An 18,967-nucleotide genomic window follows, 5' to 3' on the forward strand; every position below is an offset into this window, starting at 1 on the left:
GAGATTTAGCGTGGTTATGAAAAAAGGATAAAGAAAGACCTAAGGCAGGATTTTCAGGTCATCGGGCGGGCACGGTGGGCAGGCCTGGGAGTAGCCAGGAAATGGTCTGCTCCCTGCGATCGGCCTCCGACCGCAATTTCATGCTGGCTCAGTGCTACTGGGGTGGGGGTGGGAGGAGTGTGAGCATAAAAGTCTGCGCATGCACGGGGAAGCGAGCACTGAAAGCTCCCTGAAGGCAGGGAGCTGAAGGACTATAAAATCAAGAATAAAGATTTTGAGAATGTTGAAAACATGTCCCTTCATAGGACTCACTCACACAAACAAGGACATCGTAAAAATGCTGTCAAAACATTTTTTTAAAATTAATGTTGGAAACCTCATCCCGCCCATTGATGAGGTTTCCTAAAAAACCCAAAGGCCTCCTGGCTGATTTGCTGCCCACCAACTGTAATATTGGATAGGCAGCGAAAAAGAGCTTTTAATTAATTGATTAATGGCCTTAATAGACCTCTTGTCAGTGGGCTCGCTGTCACCTCTCGCGCGCATCTGCTGACTGAAATATCGCATGAATGCACGATGAAGTCAGGACACTCGCCCAACGTCATCATGCACTATTTTTGGCCTGATCTGGTCGGGCTCATGGCCGCCGAGGGGACGTTAAATCCTGCCCCTAAGGTTGAATTTTCACACTGGGAAAGGCCAATTTTACAAAGTTGAGGTGCAATTTGGCAAATGTGGATTGGAAACAGCTACTTGAAGGTAAATCAGTAACAGAGCAGTGGGAGGCATACAAGGAGGAGATAGAGTTGAGAAAAAATATGCTCCAACTAAGAAAAACAGTGGGACTCCCAAATCTAGACCCCTCCCTTCCCAGATGTCAAACAGCATACATAGCAGAATAAGGTGAAAAGAGGGAAACATATTTCCAATATTGAGAGTTCAACCCTGCAGAAAGCCTGAAGGAATATAGAAAGCACAGTGGTGAAATTAAAAGATCGTGAAAAAATATTGGTAAATAAAATAAAGGAAAAACCAAAGATGATTTATAAATACATAAAAAGCAAAAGAATAACCAAGGAAAGAGCAGGGTCAATTAAAAATAAAAAAAAGATACCTGGTGTGTTGAGGTGGAAGATGTGGACATGGTTCCTAATGAATACTCTGTATCAGTTTTCACAAAAATGATGAACAATGCAGCATTGTAGTTAAGGAGGAGTGGAAATATTGCATGGTATAAACATAGCAAGGGAGGAAATATTAAGATGTTTAGCATCCTTGAAAGTGGATAAATTGCCAAGTCAGGATGTCGTGTATCCCAGTCTGTAAATAGGAGCCAGGAATGGAGCAGCGAAGGTTCTGACCATCAATTTCCAATCCTCTCTGGCTAACCACCACACTACCAACCTCTCAAGATGTTCAATGTACATCCTTATCAGTAGTCCCTAGAACTCATGCCTAACATTCACATACTCCACTCAGCTCACTTACCCACACCTTCCATTGATGCCAGCCTCACACCCGCCTCTCGTTGCCTCCACATAACTCCAGCTATTCAGCTATAGCAGGCATATCATCCAAACACAATGCTACACTATCACTGATGTTCCAACCACTCTCTTCAAGGTCAAGGTGTCTCACAACAGAACTGAGCAAATCTGAACTGGCAGGGTACAGAAATATCTTAATTCCCCGAGCCCTACAGAAGAGATGGTACTGTACATCATGGGGCCACGACAAAGCCATACCATTCAATGTTGCCAAGAGCATTCAGGACAACTGTATGTTGCTGCCTTATACTCATCTTCAACTTCCACCTCATCCTCATCCTGATATCTGGCATGATGTGCAAGCATGATGTGCAATCATGCAAGGCATGATGGTGTGACCACAGACCTCTTGCTTTATCCTTTACACTCCCTCCTACATCCCAACTTTCCCCTTTTGTGCCTTCAGATTTTCAGAAGCACTGCCACCTACCTAGCCACAGCAGTCCCAGGAGAAAGAGCAAGAGTAATAATTCACCACTGATACAGAAGGACTGTTGCTTGATCTGTCACTCGCACCCACCAGCTCAGATACTGGTAGACTGAATTTTCCCATTGGCGTGTAGGGTCCACGCGTTAAATGACACGTGGTGACGTCAGGCAAGCGTCCCGACGTCACTGCACGCCATTACGATATTTCGCTGGGCGTGCGTGTGATGATGTCCGTTGTGCACCCACCATTAATTAATGGGCCATTTAAGGCCCTTGACTCACCAATCTATGCCGATTTTTTGGCGCTAGTGCAATCTTCAGGTCAGCGCACAGGCGCAACAGGCAGGCAGGTAGGACACATTTGTATTAACCTTATCCACGGGCGGGATAAGAGGGCTCACTGGGGTTGCGAGTGTGAACAGTCAAGTATTTATTTTTTCAAAGCTTTTGAAAGTTGCCTGTTTGATCCTCAGTACTTCAAAACACATACCAGCTACATTTTCTGGACTCTTAACCTTAAGGTCAGCACTCTGCAGTGAGGAATCTTTTCTGGGCCTGCAGGTTTCAGGAAGCCTTCCCTTAGCCTGGGAATGGGAGCTGAACTGTCCATTGGAGGCAGCTCCTCTGAGGAGGAAGGGAGAGCTAGAAAGGGGGAGAAGGCCAGGAGTGCACATTCAGCCTCCAGGGAAGCCACCTTTGGGAGGACAGGTGCAGGCACAGGCACAAGGGGCGCAGGGCCAAGAGGTAGACCAAGGTGGAAGGGGGCTGCAGAAGATGCCACTAGACTGCTGCTAGGGTATACAGGTGTAGTGCCAAAGGAGGCTCCATCTCTCAAGGGAGAAAGTCAGTTATATCTGTCAGATGATAGGGCCTGAGATCTTCGCTAACTGTGTGGGTGGGCACCCCATGCCAGTGGGTCTGAAGGTCACAGCTGCCCTTAACTTCTATGCCTCTGGCTCCTTCCAGGAATCAATGGGTGTTCTTTGCGGAGTCTCCCAATCAGCTGTCCACACTTGTGTCAAACATGTTACCATCGCTCTGTTCAGGGGTGCATTCACCTTCATCCATTACCCTTGGGACAATGCAAGCCAGACACAGTGAGCCAGAGGTTTCATGGCCATTGCTGGCTTCCCCCGTGTCCACGGTACAATAGACTGCACACATGTTGCCATCAAGGTGCCTTCATCAACAGGAAGGGCTTCCACTCCACGAACGTGCAGATAGTGTGTGATCACAGGATGCAGATTCTACAAGTCTGTGCAAGATACCCTGGCAGCTCCCACGACGTCTACATCCTCAGACACTCCCAGGTGCCAGGGCTCTTCAGTGCTCCAGCCCAGCTGGATGAATGGCTGCTGGGTGACAAGGGCTATCCCCTCAGAAGGTGCCTCATGACGCCGCTCCACCATCCAAGAACAGAAGCTGGGCAGCGCTACAATAGGAGCCATGCCACCACAAGGGCTGTGGTGGAGAGAACTATCGGTCTTCTCAAGATGTGTTCTGATGCCTGGACAGTTCAGGGGGTGCACTCCAGTACCCCTCAGATCATGTCTTGGTGATAGTGGTTGCATGCTGCGCTTTCCACAATCTTGCGCTAGAAAGGGGGGACGCAGTGGATGATGAAGACGTCGATGCAGTGGCTGCAGCCACACATGATGAGTCCAGCAGTGAGTCCGAGGTTGAGCACGCACAGGGAAATGCTGAGGGGATAGATGCTGACCCGAACATACTCCAGGGAGGCAGGGACACCCAGGAGGCTTTAATCCCAATGAACCTTCAGCTAGCACACCACAGGTGGACCACCAGGACATTCCTGGGTTGCAGGCTCGATACTCGACACCTAAGGAGGAACAGTCACTAAGGGCCTTGTTAATAAAGCTGAATGTCCAACAAAGTACTCATTACACTTTTGGAAGCCATACACATGAAAAGGAAGAGGCAGTCTCAGCCATGGTGACATATCTAAATTTATTCTGTCAAGCAAACCAACTTATTCCAATAAGAAAGACGATAGTGTTACAACTCAAAACAAATCATAAGGACCTCACCTCGGGCCAACACGAAAGCACCAGTGAAAAAACCATGGTGTGCCTAAGGTGCCTTGTTTTTGTTTCTGTGTGCTACGTCTTGGTGTTGCCCCATCGTTTGGAGTGGCATCTGAGAAAGCCTGCTGACTCTGCTGTCCTGTTGGCCTCAATGACCTTGGCGGTTGTCCTCTGGCCTGTGGAGCCTGTGCTGGCCCTGCCTGGGAGGGAGCTGCCAGTTCCACAGCTGACATTCCCCAGTCGGCGCAACCTCACTAGATGCTACAGTCACTGGGAGAGGGGCAGAGGTGCTGCTGCACTCATCCGGAGTGTCCTGAAAGGAGCCCACAGAGACGCCAAGCAGCTGCTGCGCTGACGTGAGGTCGCTTCGGACCTCCTTGCTCACCGTGGATGGTTCGGCACCGAGCTGGGAAAGTTAATGCCCAAATCATTTCCCACGCTGGCACTGACCAGCTGAGGTCAATGCCAATGTGAGGGCTTACCGGTCAGAGCGCATATCTCTCCATGGAGGACGCATGGCGCTTGGGCATGAGGCTCATTGCTTCGGCGATAGTCCATGTAGACTCCTCTACCATGGAGACCAAACCAAGCATAGTCTTATGTAACTCCTCCAGATGCTCCCACACACCCAGCCACATTTCCTGCATTTGCTGCATCGCGGACGGCTCCAGAGGTTCATCATCAGGCTCCAACTGAGTATGTGCCTGGTCCCCTGCAGTCCTCTGACTGCTGGTGCCATGGGCACTGTCTCTCTAAACTACTTCAGCAACCGTGAAGTGCCCTCACTACTGTGTCCCGGAACACTAGCCGATGTTCATATTCCCAGCGAGGTGCTAGTATCTGTGCTGGTGCCTGCCTCGCAGAAATGGTGTGATACTGGTGAGACTTCAGGCCCTTCAGGTGTGAGAGGGGGCCTCTGCTGCTGCCCCTCCTCCTGGCCCTGCTCCCATGATGCTGAAAGGAAAAACAAGGACAGTGGATCAGTTAACTTGGAGACAATGTTAAAGTGTATCACTGTCCTCTGGATAATTATGCGCTCATCCTTCCATAAGCAATGGTCAAGCCATGTTGCAAAATTAAATCACGTAACATTCAGCACTGCTATGGCTGCTAAGAACAATGCTGACCTTACTGTTGGGCATAAATACATGGCCGTGGCACCCCAGCCTCACCAACATCAGTGGACCTGGGCGCATGGCGCCTCTCCAGATTCAAGGCTTCCTGCTTGAAGCAGCTAAGAACGGTGATCTACACCTGGCCAGTGCCAGTCCTTGCACGCTCTGCTGCGTTATGAGCATTCTTCTTCTGAAAATGAGAAACGAGCATTGGTTAGTGCAAATTCTTCATGCATGGCCCACCCCAACCAGAGTGGGACGTATCAGGGCTCCAGTGCCTCCTCACCCCACTGCTGCCAAACACTCTCACAAGATGCTAGGCCTGCTCCCTACCCTGCCCACCTCCACCTTGGACACATGTTGACTACATCACATTAGGCACCACACGGTATATCCTTCCATAGCAAGGAGACGCAAGCACGTGGAGTGCAAAGCGCAGCAGATGGTTTGTTGCCACGCCCCCTTGAAGCTCCCCTCCCAGCATGTCATCACCCTGACTTGGACATGTCCTGGAGTTCAAGCACAGCGCCTAGGTGCAGCTCCTCCTGGTTGCCCCCAAAACAGTCATGTGGGACTTAGTGTAACACATGCTGCAAGGGCAAAACACATCTCTTCATCACCCTCTCAGGCTGACCTCAGCATGGGCAGTTTCTGCTTGCCCACCTAGCGAAGGACACATGCTGACAATGATTTAATGCAGTCACTACACTCAGACTTTTGGGGGAGGGGGCGGAATAAGCTGATCTGCTGAGCTAAATGCTAACATGGCACTCACCCTGTTAGAGCACAACAAGTCACTGAAGCGCTTACGGCACTGGATCCAGGTGCCGCACCACATCACAGGAGCTCACCACTTCCGCCACCTCCTCCCAGGCATGTTTCGTCATGTGGGGTGGCCTCCTCCTCCCATCCTGGGGAACCAGCACCTCCTGCCGTGCTGCCACCTCCTCGAGGAAGGCAGCAAGGCAGTCATCCAAAAAACGAGGGGCACACTGGCTCCTCGCCCTACCCTCTGGCCTGGCCTGTCCCGCTGTCCTACCCTCCAGCCTGGCCTGCTCACCAGAAGCCCTCTGGTGAGCCCTTCCACTTGCCATTGTGAGCAGCCTTGCAAAGGCTGCCAGCGCTCCATATAAATAGGCTGCCAGGTCGCCAATGGACCCGGTGGACAGTGCACTCCCGCCGCCCACTCCTGCTATCCTCGCGAGTCACGCATTACACTGGGCGGGCTTTAATTGGCCTGCCCGCGTAAAATGGCGCCGATTGGGTCCGCGCCCGCTCCCCCCTCACCCCCACCAACCAGAAAATTCAGCCCTGTGAATTTGAAGCTAATAAAATTTAGAATCTGCATGTGGTGAGTCACCAGGCATAAGTGGACTGCAGTCAGGCTAGTGGGGAGAGCAGCTTGTGTACCAGCATTTGAGATGGCAAGGTCAGAGATGAGTTCTTCTGCAGGGTATTCAGGTGAGGGCTTTGATGGGGAGGTCTACAGAAGAACCCTAATGAGGATGCACACCGAGATGCTTGTTACATTGTTGGGCCTTCCAGAAAGCTTCCAGTCACTGTCAAGTAGCAGAGAGAAATCCAGCTCCAACATGGCACAGAGCACTGCGCAGAACTTGGAATTCATTCTTTCCAGCGTGGAAGTAGTGGGCAACTCCACAACAGCACTTGTGAAATCAGCTATGATGCAGTGACTGGTGACCACTCTCTCAGCTTCCACGCAGCACAGACAGAATCTGCACAATGCCTCAGTGCTGACGTGGAAGGTGAGACAGAGGTCATGAGGTCCATGTTTGCTGCTATGCAAGCTCAGACTGCTGCCATCATGGCTATGGATGCCAGTACTCAAAAAGGCATTCAGGCTCCCAATGCTGTCCACAATCTATTCTCCAACAGATTACTAGAATTACAAGGTACTGCCTAGTGGGAATGGCATTGGTACCATGGGCCATGAACCTGCTATATCCTCTCTCAGGTGACAGCATTTATGCTTCCACCACTGCTGCACTGCACTTACTGTTGCCTCTCAGGCAACCAGCTGAAACTGCTGTCAGTCATACCGAGGTAACGCAATTCAGAGCCATGCCCTCAAGGCCCAGAGCTGATTAAGGGCATCCTGGAAAGCCATCTGCACTCTGCCCCAGGAAATGTCAGCAGCCTTCCACTAGCCATGCAGCAACCACTGGGGGAGCACTGCATAGGGGGATTAGGACAGGCAAGGCACCTGCAAAACAGGCACGAAGAAAATAAGGATGAATAGTTCATTTCTGTTTGCGTGAGTGAATGTGATTTTGGATGAAGATGCTATGGAAAGGTTATTATTCGTTGCTTTTATTGTAGGTTCTCAGCCAAGGAAATGCTGTAATGGGGCATCCCAGATGAATAGTGAGGTGGGAAATAGTGGGCCCATGATGGGAAAGGGAAATTGTCCTATGGGAAGTGGAGTCTGAGCAGATGCTCCCTGACAGCCAGTCCAGGGCAAAGGTGTCTGGATGCTTCCTCTTCCTAAAATTGGCTCCAGATTCCTGGTGGCAATGGCTAGAACTCATGATGGGGACATTGTGGAAGATGCAGCAGATATCCACAATTTGGGGACATGCTTTGGCGTATATTGTAGGGCTTTCAGCGAGTAATCCAGGCATCGGAAGCTTTGGTCAGCACATCGAGTGCCTGTTCCATGAGGCTCCTGGTGGCTGCATGGCTTTCACTATATGCCGGCTGTGCTCTCATGGCCAGCTGGTGGTGTCATCAACCACATATGTGGGGAGACCCTTTGTCTCCCAAGAAGCCACCCTCTGGTTGTTCCTGGAGATGCGAAGATGGCGACAGCAGCAGACTATTCCAGAAAGTAGGCATCATGCTGCAAGGAGAGCAAGCATTCGTTGACTTTATGTACTGTACAAAGTTACACACCAACTGCACAATGATGGAATGGTAGCCCTTGTGGTTCCTATACCACTCCCCATCAACATGTAGGAAAACACAGAGCCACATGCGTGAAGTCAAAGGCTCCCTGCACTGTTGGGAATCTAGGTACCTTGATAAATCCACATGCAGACTCATCCTGCTTCTCGGTTCTTAGAGATAGTACAATGTAATCACCTATCTAGGCATATAGGGTCTCCATCACCTTCCAGGTGCTTCAATGGACAGAGCACTGGGCAATGGATATGTTGTCTGCTCCTGCCTGGAAAGATCCGGTTGCATAGAAGCCTAATGCCACTGGGATCTTTATGACCACTGGAAGCACTGTTCTCACCTTATTGTGAGGCCCTAGGTCATGTTGAAGGCTCTGTAACTACCTTCTTTCATTGGTGAATCTGAATCACCTGAGATTGCTCCTAGCTCAGGCAGAGATATGAGAAGTACTTTCAGGAAACTCCTAATGGGTAGGGTATTCTTTGGGCAGCCCTCCTCCTCTCCTTCTTCACAGAGTTTTCTCTTTGTTTTAATTGTTGGCCATGCTGTAGATCCAGAGGCACTACACCAACACACCCCATACAGCAACAACAGCCCCAAGATCCTATGTCCTCCCTGAATGAATGCACAAGCTCACCAACAGACCTACAAAACACTAACTTTGCAAGAGCAGAGTAAACTAAAAGCACCTCTTGTGCAAGTTGGATGTCAGGCCCTTTATTGCAAGTAGTGAGCCCCTCATGCAGCTAAATTCAAGATTATGATTTGCACATGCGGTCAGTGGATTCGCATGGTGCAAGTTTCAGCAAGGTGTGTCACATCAGATACCGGACTTCTTACCGACATCCATGTCAGTTCCTTGTAGCATGATGCACTGTGTGGGACACAATGGAAGTAGCCAGCAGAACAGCCACGCCATTTTATGCCTTCGAGTCTTCTGTAGTGCCAGTACTAGTAATGCTACAGAGCCCAAATTCGCAGCCTAAGATGTCATCCTTGAAGAGGGCACCGTGAGTTGGGCTATTTCCCTATACCTCAAGATCCTGCCTTCTACCCAGTAGTGCCCACCCATACTATTTTCATTTTGGGATGGCAAGAATGGGCTAGATGGGCTAGAGTCAGGGCTGCTATCTCTGGAAGCAGGCTCAAGGTGGCAACACAGGCGGGCAGATGCTCAGGTCAGCAGGTTTGAATGCCCGCCTCTGTTCACTGGGCCATCAGCCCAACTCTGTGGATGACTGTTAGGCACCCTTGTTCTCATCCCCACCCAACCCTCAATGCCACCTCCATACCACATTCGCCACTCCAAACTTCATCAGCTCATAAAACTATCAAGCAAAGCTCACAGTCCCATTCACAAAAGTATAAACAACCCCTACAGAGCTGAATCCAAAAGTAGATTTTTAGAGTTCAGCCACACATTCAAAATGGATTCCAATGCACAACTGAAACAACAAAGGCTCTAAAATGGCAGAGTCCAGGTGACAGAAGTAGATTTTCAATACTGTTGAATGCAAAAGAGCACATTGACCACTGGATAAAGTAATCCAATGCACATGAACACTTTCACAATGCTGGTCAATTTAATGGTCACTTACCTTTTACATATTTAACTTATCATACAGCATCTAATTATGACAGTTGGAATTGGCAACACTTTTCAAACTTACCTGTCAAAAGGTTCCTGACTCCAGAACTGGCTTTCATCAAAGTTCATGACTCCTCTGAGGTGCCATGAACCATGATTCCTAACAAAATGGGCCCGACATCAAGAAAATAGCTGGGGGTCTAAAATTACCACCCAGTAATGAAGTAGACAACAGCAGGATTGCTGCATGTGCGTTTACTACCCACACCCTTATGACAGAGCCATAAAAATCCCACATGAGAGAAATGGGGACTGGAATCCCACAATTGGGCCCCACCCACCATTTTTAAATTTCCACCTGAATTCCTTAAAAAAAGAAAACTGGGACATGATTTGACAGCCTTTAAGATTCTGAAACTGAATGATAGGGTAGACTCACTTCTGGGAGACCAAAGCCAAGGGCCATAAATATAAGATAGTCACTAATAAATCCAACAGGGAATTCATGAGAAACTTCTTTACCCCAAGACTGGTTAGAATATGGAAGAGTTGAGGCAATTAGCATAGATGCATACAAGGAGAAGCTAGATAAGCACATGAGGGAGAGAGGAATATAAGGATATGTTGATGGGGATAGATGAAGTAGGGTGGGAGGTGGCTCATGTGTAGTATAAACACAGCCATGGACCTGTTGGGCTGAATGCCCTGTTTCTGTGTTGTAATTATTACATAACTGATAGTGGTTGCTCTTCTTACCTGTCTGGATATTTGAGCAAATCAACATAGTTGACATAGAACATGCTTAAGCCAATAATTAAAGTGATAATGGATGAAGTTTGATGTCACATACACATGGGTGATATGATCCAGGGCTAATTTTTACCTTCATTGCTTGTGTGGTAAACTGGTGGAGCAGGTCACCCATTCATTATAGAACCAATTTACTTATCATTTCCATTTACCATCCAAGCAGTGAAGATTATTCCCTTTATGAGTGATGCACAAATTTATGGTTTCAAGAATGCTAAATGCAATAATTTTAATTACAAAATGACATTGCACAAGGAACCAGCACAAACCTGTAGGAGGAAATTACTTCTCGATCTAAAATAGCATTAGTTGTAAGAATCCCACGAGCTGAATCAATAATGAAAGCCTCATTTTGGTTTCCAGATATTATGGAATATTCAACTTGCCCATTAAGCCCACTGTCAGCATCAGAGGCAAAAACCTGTCAAAGGTATGTAATCATTTAGGATTAATTTAAGTGTTTTTTTAGTTTATTGGTATCAGCTTAATATTGATTTCTATTAGTCAAAAGTCACAAACAAAGCCTTTCCCATTCTGCAATAGTTAATAGACATTTATTCATTATATGTTCCATATTTCCTGTTCCAGTGTGTATTAAGGTCATGATACCAACAACAATTTGTATTTATATAGCATCCACAGGGGCATTATAAAACAAAATATGGCACTGAGTCATGTAAGAAGATATTGGGGCAAATGATCAAAAGCTTAGTCAAAGAATTATGTTTTAAAGGAGTGCCTTAAAGAAGGAATGTGAGGAAGAGGGTTAAAAAGGTCTAGGGAGGGAATTACAGGGCTTACAGCCCAGGCTACTGAGGGAGTAATTAAAATCGGGGATGCTCAAGAAGCTGCAATAGTGCAGGTATCTCAAGAGAGTTGTAGGGCTGGAAGAAATTACAGAGATAGGGAGCGACAAGGCCATTGAGGAGTTTGAAAACAAGTTTGAGAATTTTTAAAGTTAAGGCGTTGCCAATATAGGTAAGCAGGAACAGTGTTGGCAAGTGATTGGGATTTGTGAGAGTTAGAACACAAGTCATTAGAGTTTTGGATGGCCTCAAGTTTATAGGGGGTATAATGTGAGAGGCTGACTAGGAGTGCATTAGAATAGTCAAGTCTGGAGGTATCAAAAGGCATGGATGAGGGTTTCAGCAGCAAAAGAGTTGAAGCAGGGTGGAGTCTGGTGATGTTACAGAGGTCTTAATGACAACATGGATGAGGTTGAAAACTCATTTTGATGTAAAATGTGACACCAAGGTTGAAAACTGTCTGATTCAGCCTCAGACTGGCCTCCCCGTGGCCAGGGAGAAGGATGGAGTCGATGGCAAGGGAGCAGAGTTCGTGGCAGGGATTGAAGACAGTGGCTTCAGTCTTCCCAATATTTAATTGGAAGAAATTTCTGCTCATTCAGTATTGGATATTGGACAAGCAGTCGGACAATTTGAAGGCAGTGGAGGAGTGGAGAAAGGTGGTGGTGAGGGAAAACTGGGTGTTGTCAAATACATGTTGAAACTGAGGTGTTTTCAGACGATGTCGCCAAGAGGAGCATGTAGATGTGGAACAGAAGGGGGCTAAGGATAGATCTTTGGGAGGCACCAGAGGTAACTGTGTAGGAATGGGTAAAGAAGCCATTGATGGTGATTCTTTGGATACAATTATTTAGACAAGAATGGAACCAGGCAGGTGCAGTCTTACCCAGCTGGACGAAGTGGAGACGCATTATTCATTCTGGAAATTCATTCCTATACTGATCGTTTGCATAAACCTCTTGATATCAGACCTAAAACTTTCATTCATTAATTTCAATCTGCATTATTGCAATTTACTTTAAAATAATATTCTGGATAGGCCATGAATTATACACACCCCTCCCATTGCTTCCATTGAAATCAATGTAAATGAAGATTGGGAGTGATGTAGAATGGCTATCTATGCACTATTGCCCAAATTTAAAATTACCCACCCCATTTCTAATTTACTCCAACAACCTACGAAGCTCCCCAAAGGCAGCATGAAGATGGAAAATTACTTCTCGGCTGCCATCATTAATATCATTCATTTACCTTTGCAGTATTTTAACGTCTCTAAATTGCATTTTCTTGTTTAATCGCCTTTGACTTATGAATCTAGGATTCTGGCTTTCGGCAGGATTCCTTCCAATCTCCCACTGTAACTTTGGTAGAAATTAGCAGAGCCTTCAGACAACTAGTGTAAATAGCGATATGACAATTACTTATTTTGGGTTAAATTCTGTAACCTCTAACCTAGGTTACTTTTGCGAACGTCCAAACATAATGTGAAGGATTAGTGAAATTGAGCTGTTATATAGTTTTTTAATTGTCTACTTTATTGTAAGTTTGCTATGAATAGTGCACCCTTCCACTGTTTGATAATCTCTCTCTGGTCATGTATAATTATGAGATAAGCCTTACCTGAAAGACATAGGTATTGCGGGTTTGGCCCTCCCATATTGATGCCTTATGATGATTTTGTTGAAAACGTGGTTGGTTATCATTTACATCTTCAATTATAATTGTTAACAGGCTGTATGCTATCTGATGATTACTTTCTGCCAACAATACCAAATGCATCTTAGTTCTGACTTCATAATCCAGAAATTTGGAATCTCTTACTACAATCTCACCTAAAAGTGAAAATAAAGGGTCATAACACATTCAGGTATATGCACAAAATAATTTTTATTTATGACCAATTCCCAAAGGAAGGTATTCTCCCACACTGTTCCAACACAACTTAATACAGGTTTCTGAACAATATATCCTCCATTTTCTTTACAGCAGGTTGGGTTGTGATTTAGGGTATGTGTTGCAGTGAAGCAAAGGAGAGTCAAGTTAATTATTTGGATTGGAGTTCCTGCAGTAGAAATTAGTTATGGCCTATTTTCACACATATAGCCAATGGCATCAGACAGCATGCAACCCAACTGAAACTGAGCTTCAGGTCTGAAATAATTAATTTACATAAACCTGCTAGAAGGAGATCACCTATTTCAAAAGGGTTAATTTCTGGCCTCTTACATCGCTTGCTGCCATTTTACATTAGTCCCAGATTGGAAGAGGGGGAGAAAGGTAATTGGGAAGGAGGCCAATCACAAGTTGTCAGCAGCCCTAAAAAATACTGAACAGCCAAAGAAGCACCTGCTCCACATTAAATTTTAAAAGAAAATGTACTTTTTTATGTGGCCGCTGCTTAGTTGCAGCAACTGTCAGTTCCTCAGCGGAAAAGGTCCAATGCCTACTCCATTCAGTGCCAGTCAGAAGAGAGACTCAAAAACAGGCATTAGGCCCTTCATTTACATATATAGCAACCTAATGCCTGTTTTAGTCAGCCACCAGGGACATCTCTACAGTACCCAAACTAATCTGGCATTGGATGTGTTTCCATTGCTGCTCAGGCCCCCAACCAAATTTAGCTCCTTAAATCGGAGCTGAAGACATACTTCGATGACTGGTCATAAGACACAAAACATGAACTCTAGTTTCCTCAGTTTGCAGATACTAACCGATATGCCGCATGTTTCTAGCATTTTCAGATTTTATTACAATGCTGGTAATCATCTGAATCCATCGCTTGATCTGATTATTTCCTCGTCTCAGCACTAACAGGGCAACTGTGTTTACTAGTATTTTTTATTTTAATGCAACATGGATATGAAATTGACTGAGTCTCAGGAAGCAGAGTTGTGGTCAATGAGTGTTTTTTGGGCAGGAGAAAGGTTTGGGAAGCATTCCCCAAGGGTCGCTGTTGGGACTCTTGCTCTTCCTGATATACATTAATGGCCTAGACCTTGATGTACAGGGCACTATCTCAAAATTTGCAGATGATATGAAATTTGGAAATATTGTGAACTGTGAGGAGGATAGTGTACAACTTCAAAAGGACATAGACAGGTTGATGGAATGGGCAGATAAGTGGCAGATGAAATTTAATGCAGAGAAGTGTGAAGTGATTCATTTTGGTAGGAAGAAAGTGGAAAAACAATATAAAATTAAGGGTACAATTCTAAAAGGGGTGCAGGAGCAGAGAGACATTGGTGTAAATGTGCATAAATCAATGAAGGTGGCAACACAGGTTTAGAGCATGGTTAATAAAGCATATAGCGTCCTCTCTTTATTAACAGATGCAAAGAATATAAAAACAAGGAAGTTCTGTTAAACTTGTGTAGAACACTGGTTCAGCCTGAACTGGAACAATGTGTAGTTCTGGGCACCACATTTTAGGAAAGATGTGAAGGCATTAAAGAGAGCAGAAAAGATTCATGAGAATTGTTCCAAGGATGAGGGACGTCAACTATGGCAGACAGATTGGAGAAGCTAGAACAAGAGGCTGAATGTGTTATTACAATTCTGTGATTAATTTCACATCGCTGCATTTGAAACCTACCCTTTAACATTTTATCCCTTTCTGTCTCTATTTTTCCCTATTTTATTGCTTTGCGAGAGTGTGGCACTCTCTCTAGTCTATTTATCTTACATTATTGGCACATTCGTTTTCCTTCTAATGGTTTTTCTTTGTTATCTATCAGTTTTTTATTAGCAGTTTGAAGGCCATTCTTTATTCACTCTGTTTCTGTTGATTCTTTCCCTTTTTTCCTGTCTTGCTAAAACAAAATGAAAGGACAAACTTGTATTTATATTCAGCTTTCAGGATGTCCCAAAGAGCTTTACAGCCAATGGAGTATTTCGTTAACAAGTGTAGTCACTGTTGTAATGTTCGGAAGTACGGCAGGAAATTTGCACAAAATAAGGTCTCACAAACTGCAGTGAGATAGCTAGCTAGATAAATTGTTTTACTAATGTTGGTTGAAGAATAAATATTGGCCAGGACCTGTGGAGAACTCCCCTGCTCTTCTTCAAATGTGTCACAGAATTTTCCACATCCATCTGAGGAGGCCAACAGGGCTTTGCTTTAATGTCTCATTTGAAAGACGGCACCCCGGACAGCAAACACTCCCTCATTACTACATTTAACTGTCAGCCTAGATTGCGAGCTCAAGTCTCTTGAAAAGAGCTTGAACCCATGACCCATCTGACTCAAAGGTGAGAGTAACTAACATCTCTATCATTCAAAGTTCAGTACTGTTGAAGGATACTAACATGAAATGTGATAACCTGTCCCTTCTCTTTACAATGCTGATTGAGCTGCAGTGTATTTCCATTCTTTTCTGTTTATTTTTAAAATTTACAGTAGACACTGTTTCCTTTTTATTTGAAGCTATTCAACAATCATTGCCCAAGAACCTGACTCTGAAATGAATGGAGTAATGTCAACCTTACCCCTAGCTGGAGTGCTTGTTTTGCAACCTGCCCAATGTTAATTTCCATTCACTTCAATGAAGAGTAAAATCAGATGGGATATAAAACCAGCTATGGGCCTGAATTTTACCTTTGGTGGGTGCGTGCGATTGGCGGGCCGGGAGCGGCCAGGAAATGGGCCCCTGACTGTGATTTCACACTGGCTGGCTAATTAATGGCCAGCCAGTGTGAAACGCACGCTGAAAAGCTCAGCACTGCAGGGGCGGGGGGCAGGAAGAGGGCGGGCGATGACGTTTCCATGGCACAGGTGAGCGCTGCGAGAAAGCTCCCTGAAAGCAGACAGCTACCTTAGGGAGCAGCAGACCTGAAAATCATCGAATAAAGTTTTAAAAAGCTGCAAAAATGTCCATGCATCACAATCAGCCACTGAAAATATAGATGATAAAAATGCTGCCCACAGATTTCTATTTTCATTTCATTTCATAACGGAAATTTCACCTCGCCCTTGGACGGGGTTTGATGAAAAATGTAAAGGCTGCCTGGCCGATTTGCCCGTCCACCAACCATGGTCAGGCCACGAGAAACCAGACACAATTGCGCCGTTAATGGACTTAACTGCCCTCTTAATTGTCAGCAGGCACGCTTCCGACTTTTGTGCGAGCACGCAATGACATCAGGGCGCTTGTCCGACGTCTTCTCACACAATTTTATGCCCAATCAGGTCGGGCGTGCGCCTGCCCGCAGAGTGTAAAATTCAGCCCACGCACCTGATCCAGTCAATTTTAGGTTAAAATTGCCACTCTTATGTCAGTTTAAGTCTGGAATGTGCATATGTATTGCAAAATTGCAGGGTAAACATAAGTAATTTCTCTCACCAGTATTTGAATCTATGTGAAAGGCTCTGTTTTCATTCCCACTAAAGATGCTGTATATGACTAGCTCTCCATTCGTGCTGTAGTTTTGAGCCATGATACTCAATACCACTGTGCCTGTACAATGAAAGAATAATTATTGCTGTAATAATGATGGATTACTGGAATTGGTTGGCCAGCATAGAACTTCTACAATTTATAATTATGGTAAATCTTGTTAAAACAGCATCTGCAAATACAACCAAGATTATCCCCTCCCCTACCTGTCAAACGGCTCATGTCAGCTTTCTTAGGTGTATGTACCAGTGCCAGATTTTCACACAATGTTACACAGAACCCACAATTACAAAATAAGATACCAGCACTCTAAAAATGTTGCAGCCAATCTTGCAGAGTTGCTTTCTAGAGGAAATGTTGCACTTGATAATACCTGTATTGTGAAATAAGCAGTGTTTGTCAGCATAAGGGAATCTGGTATTAAACAAAAATGTTAGTGGAAATTCTTATATTATGATAGTCACGATATTGTGTTAAAGCTTCCATTTGTAACAAAAAATAAAGTGGGTATTAATAACATAGCTCCAATATGAATTAAAAATAGATAACAAATTTCTAAAGTTAGTAGAATTATGTGTAATTATTACGATACAGCCGATGGTAAAGGCTGAGTTGCTCAAATCCCAGAGGGAAACCTGAAATAACTGTCAAAACCCATTTTTTGCAATTTGTATGTTTTGAGATGCAGGCTTTGAATTCAGTAGTAATAAGGCCCCAAATCTCAAGAGTTTTTTGTATAAAACTAAATTAAACATTTATTAATACAAGAAAAATTGTAAGCACATACATATGTCTCCAAAATTACTCCTATAGTAACTACAAAAATCCCCTAATTAATCTCTCAGTTACACCCCCGCTAAAGCAACAGTAAATCTCATAGATTTAAAGACACACCTGGCAGAGCATACCCTGGACAGTCGCATTCAAAATGAGTTTCTTTCAGCCCTGGGTCCTTGCAGACAGACTTGAGGTTTACAGGCTGGAGGCTTCTCACACTTGATCTTAAAATGACTCTGCCTTACACACAATCTCCTTTCTCCTTTATACATATCTTTCTCTTTGAATGTAAATTTTCCATTGTATTACTAGGCTTTTAATTTTACCTCTTCTAACAATAACATTCTTTGACTCCATCAATTTTATTATTAAGCTGAAAAAAATAAACACATTGCTTGGCGCCTTCTAGCTATGTGCAAAATTTCACCCATTGTTTTGAATGCTTTATGTAAAAATGCAAATTGTCCCCTTGACACTTATGTTTCTAAACTTCCCCATGTTTATCTAATTACCATTTCAAACCTACTTCTTTCTATACACCAAAGCCTCTAGACGAGATGGCTTTAAGCCAATTAAGACACACACACATACACACACATAGACACAGACACCACTAAACTCTATTTCAAAAAAATAATTTCCAATAACATTAATCTCTTCATGACAGTGATTACTTCCTACATATGTTCATACAGTAATAATATGCTTGATCTTAAACCTCTAAAATGGGTGGGTTCGATGAAATGTTAACACCAAAAACCTCAAACCCAATTCCAACCACCCACTAAGATAAAAGCAAAATACTGTGGATGGGGGAAATCTGAAACAAAAACAGAAAATGCTGGAAAACTTCTGAAGAAGGATCTTATGCACTCAAAATGTTAACTTTTGTTTCTCTCAGATGCTGCTAGACCTGCTGGGTTCTTCCAGTATTTTCTGTTTTTGTTTCCAACCCACCACTTCTGGGTTAAATGGAAGTGGAACAAAGGGCAAGCAGCCAACCTCTCCCAGCAGATGTGGTGGCCAGTTAAATATTTTGATGGGCCTGGAAGCTTCTGCTTTAATTCGCTTTGTATGTTTAACTCTGGTCAGCTTGGTTTCCAAGGGTTGGTGAAACCCAGCAGCTGAAGAGAGGCAAGCACAACACTGAAGAGAAGATAAATGCTTCCCCTAAAGCTCCCCTCTGCTTAAAATTCCTCATACCCAGGGTCAGGGATTGGAACCCCTATCCCCAGTGCTCCCACTAGAAGCAAGAGGGGACTTAGCAGAGGCTGCAGCTTGTTTCCTGCCCATCTGGAAACCAAATTTCCCAACAGGCTGACTTCTGGGCAGGGATCCTGTTGAAGAAAAACTACACATGTCAAAACTCCAGAGGATGCAGAGAAACCCAGACTTTTGACTGTTCCAACAGAAACTCTGCCTGCAGTATCTACGCTGCCCACCACTGATAAGATCGGGACCAACACATTCTCAAGCATATGAAATAGGTGTAACTGTGAGTATAAAAATTTTTCTTCATTATCAATGTCTTTCAA

The 18,967-nt window shown here is 44.8% G+C and overlaps 1 protein-coding gene across 1 annotated transcript in view; it reads right to left on the reverse strand.

Annotated features, from left to right (window-relative positions):
• Positions 1-18,967, reverse strand: part of dchs2 (dachsous cadherin-related 2) — a 161,793-nt gene that overhangs the window by 19,702 nt on the left and 123,124 nt on the right. The window contains exons 14-16 of the mRNA XM_041178823.1: positions 16,602-16,715; positions 12,883-13,094; positions 10,723-10,874 (exon numbers count right to left, since the gene is read on the reverse strand). Coding sequence (XP_041034757.1) covers positions 10,723-10,874; positions 12,883-13,094; positions 16,602-16,715 — 478 coding nt within the window. The remainder of the gene's footprint in view (positions 1-10,722; positions 10,875-12,882; positions 13,095-16,601; positions 16,716-18,967) is intronic.

Source organism: Carcharodon carcharias, chromosome 1 (assembly GCF_017639515.1).
Source record: "Carcharodon carcharias isolate sCarCar2 chromosome 1, sCarCar2.pri, whole genome shotgun sequence".
Taxonomy (NCBI): domain Eukaryota; kingdom Metazoa; phylum Chordata; class Chondrichthyes; order Lamniformes; family Lamnidae; genus Carcharodon; species Carcharodon carcharias.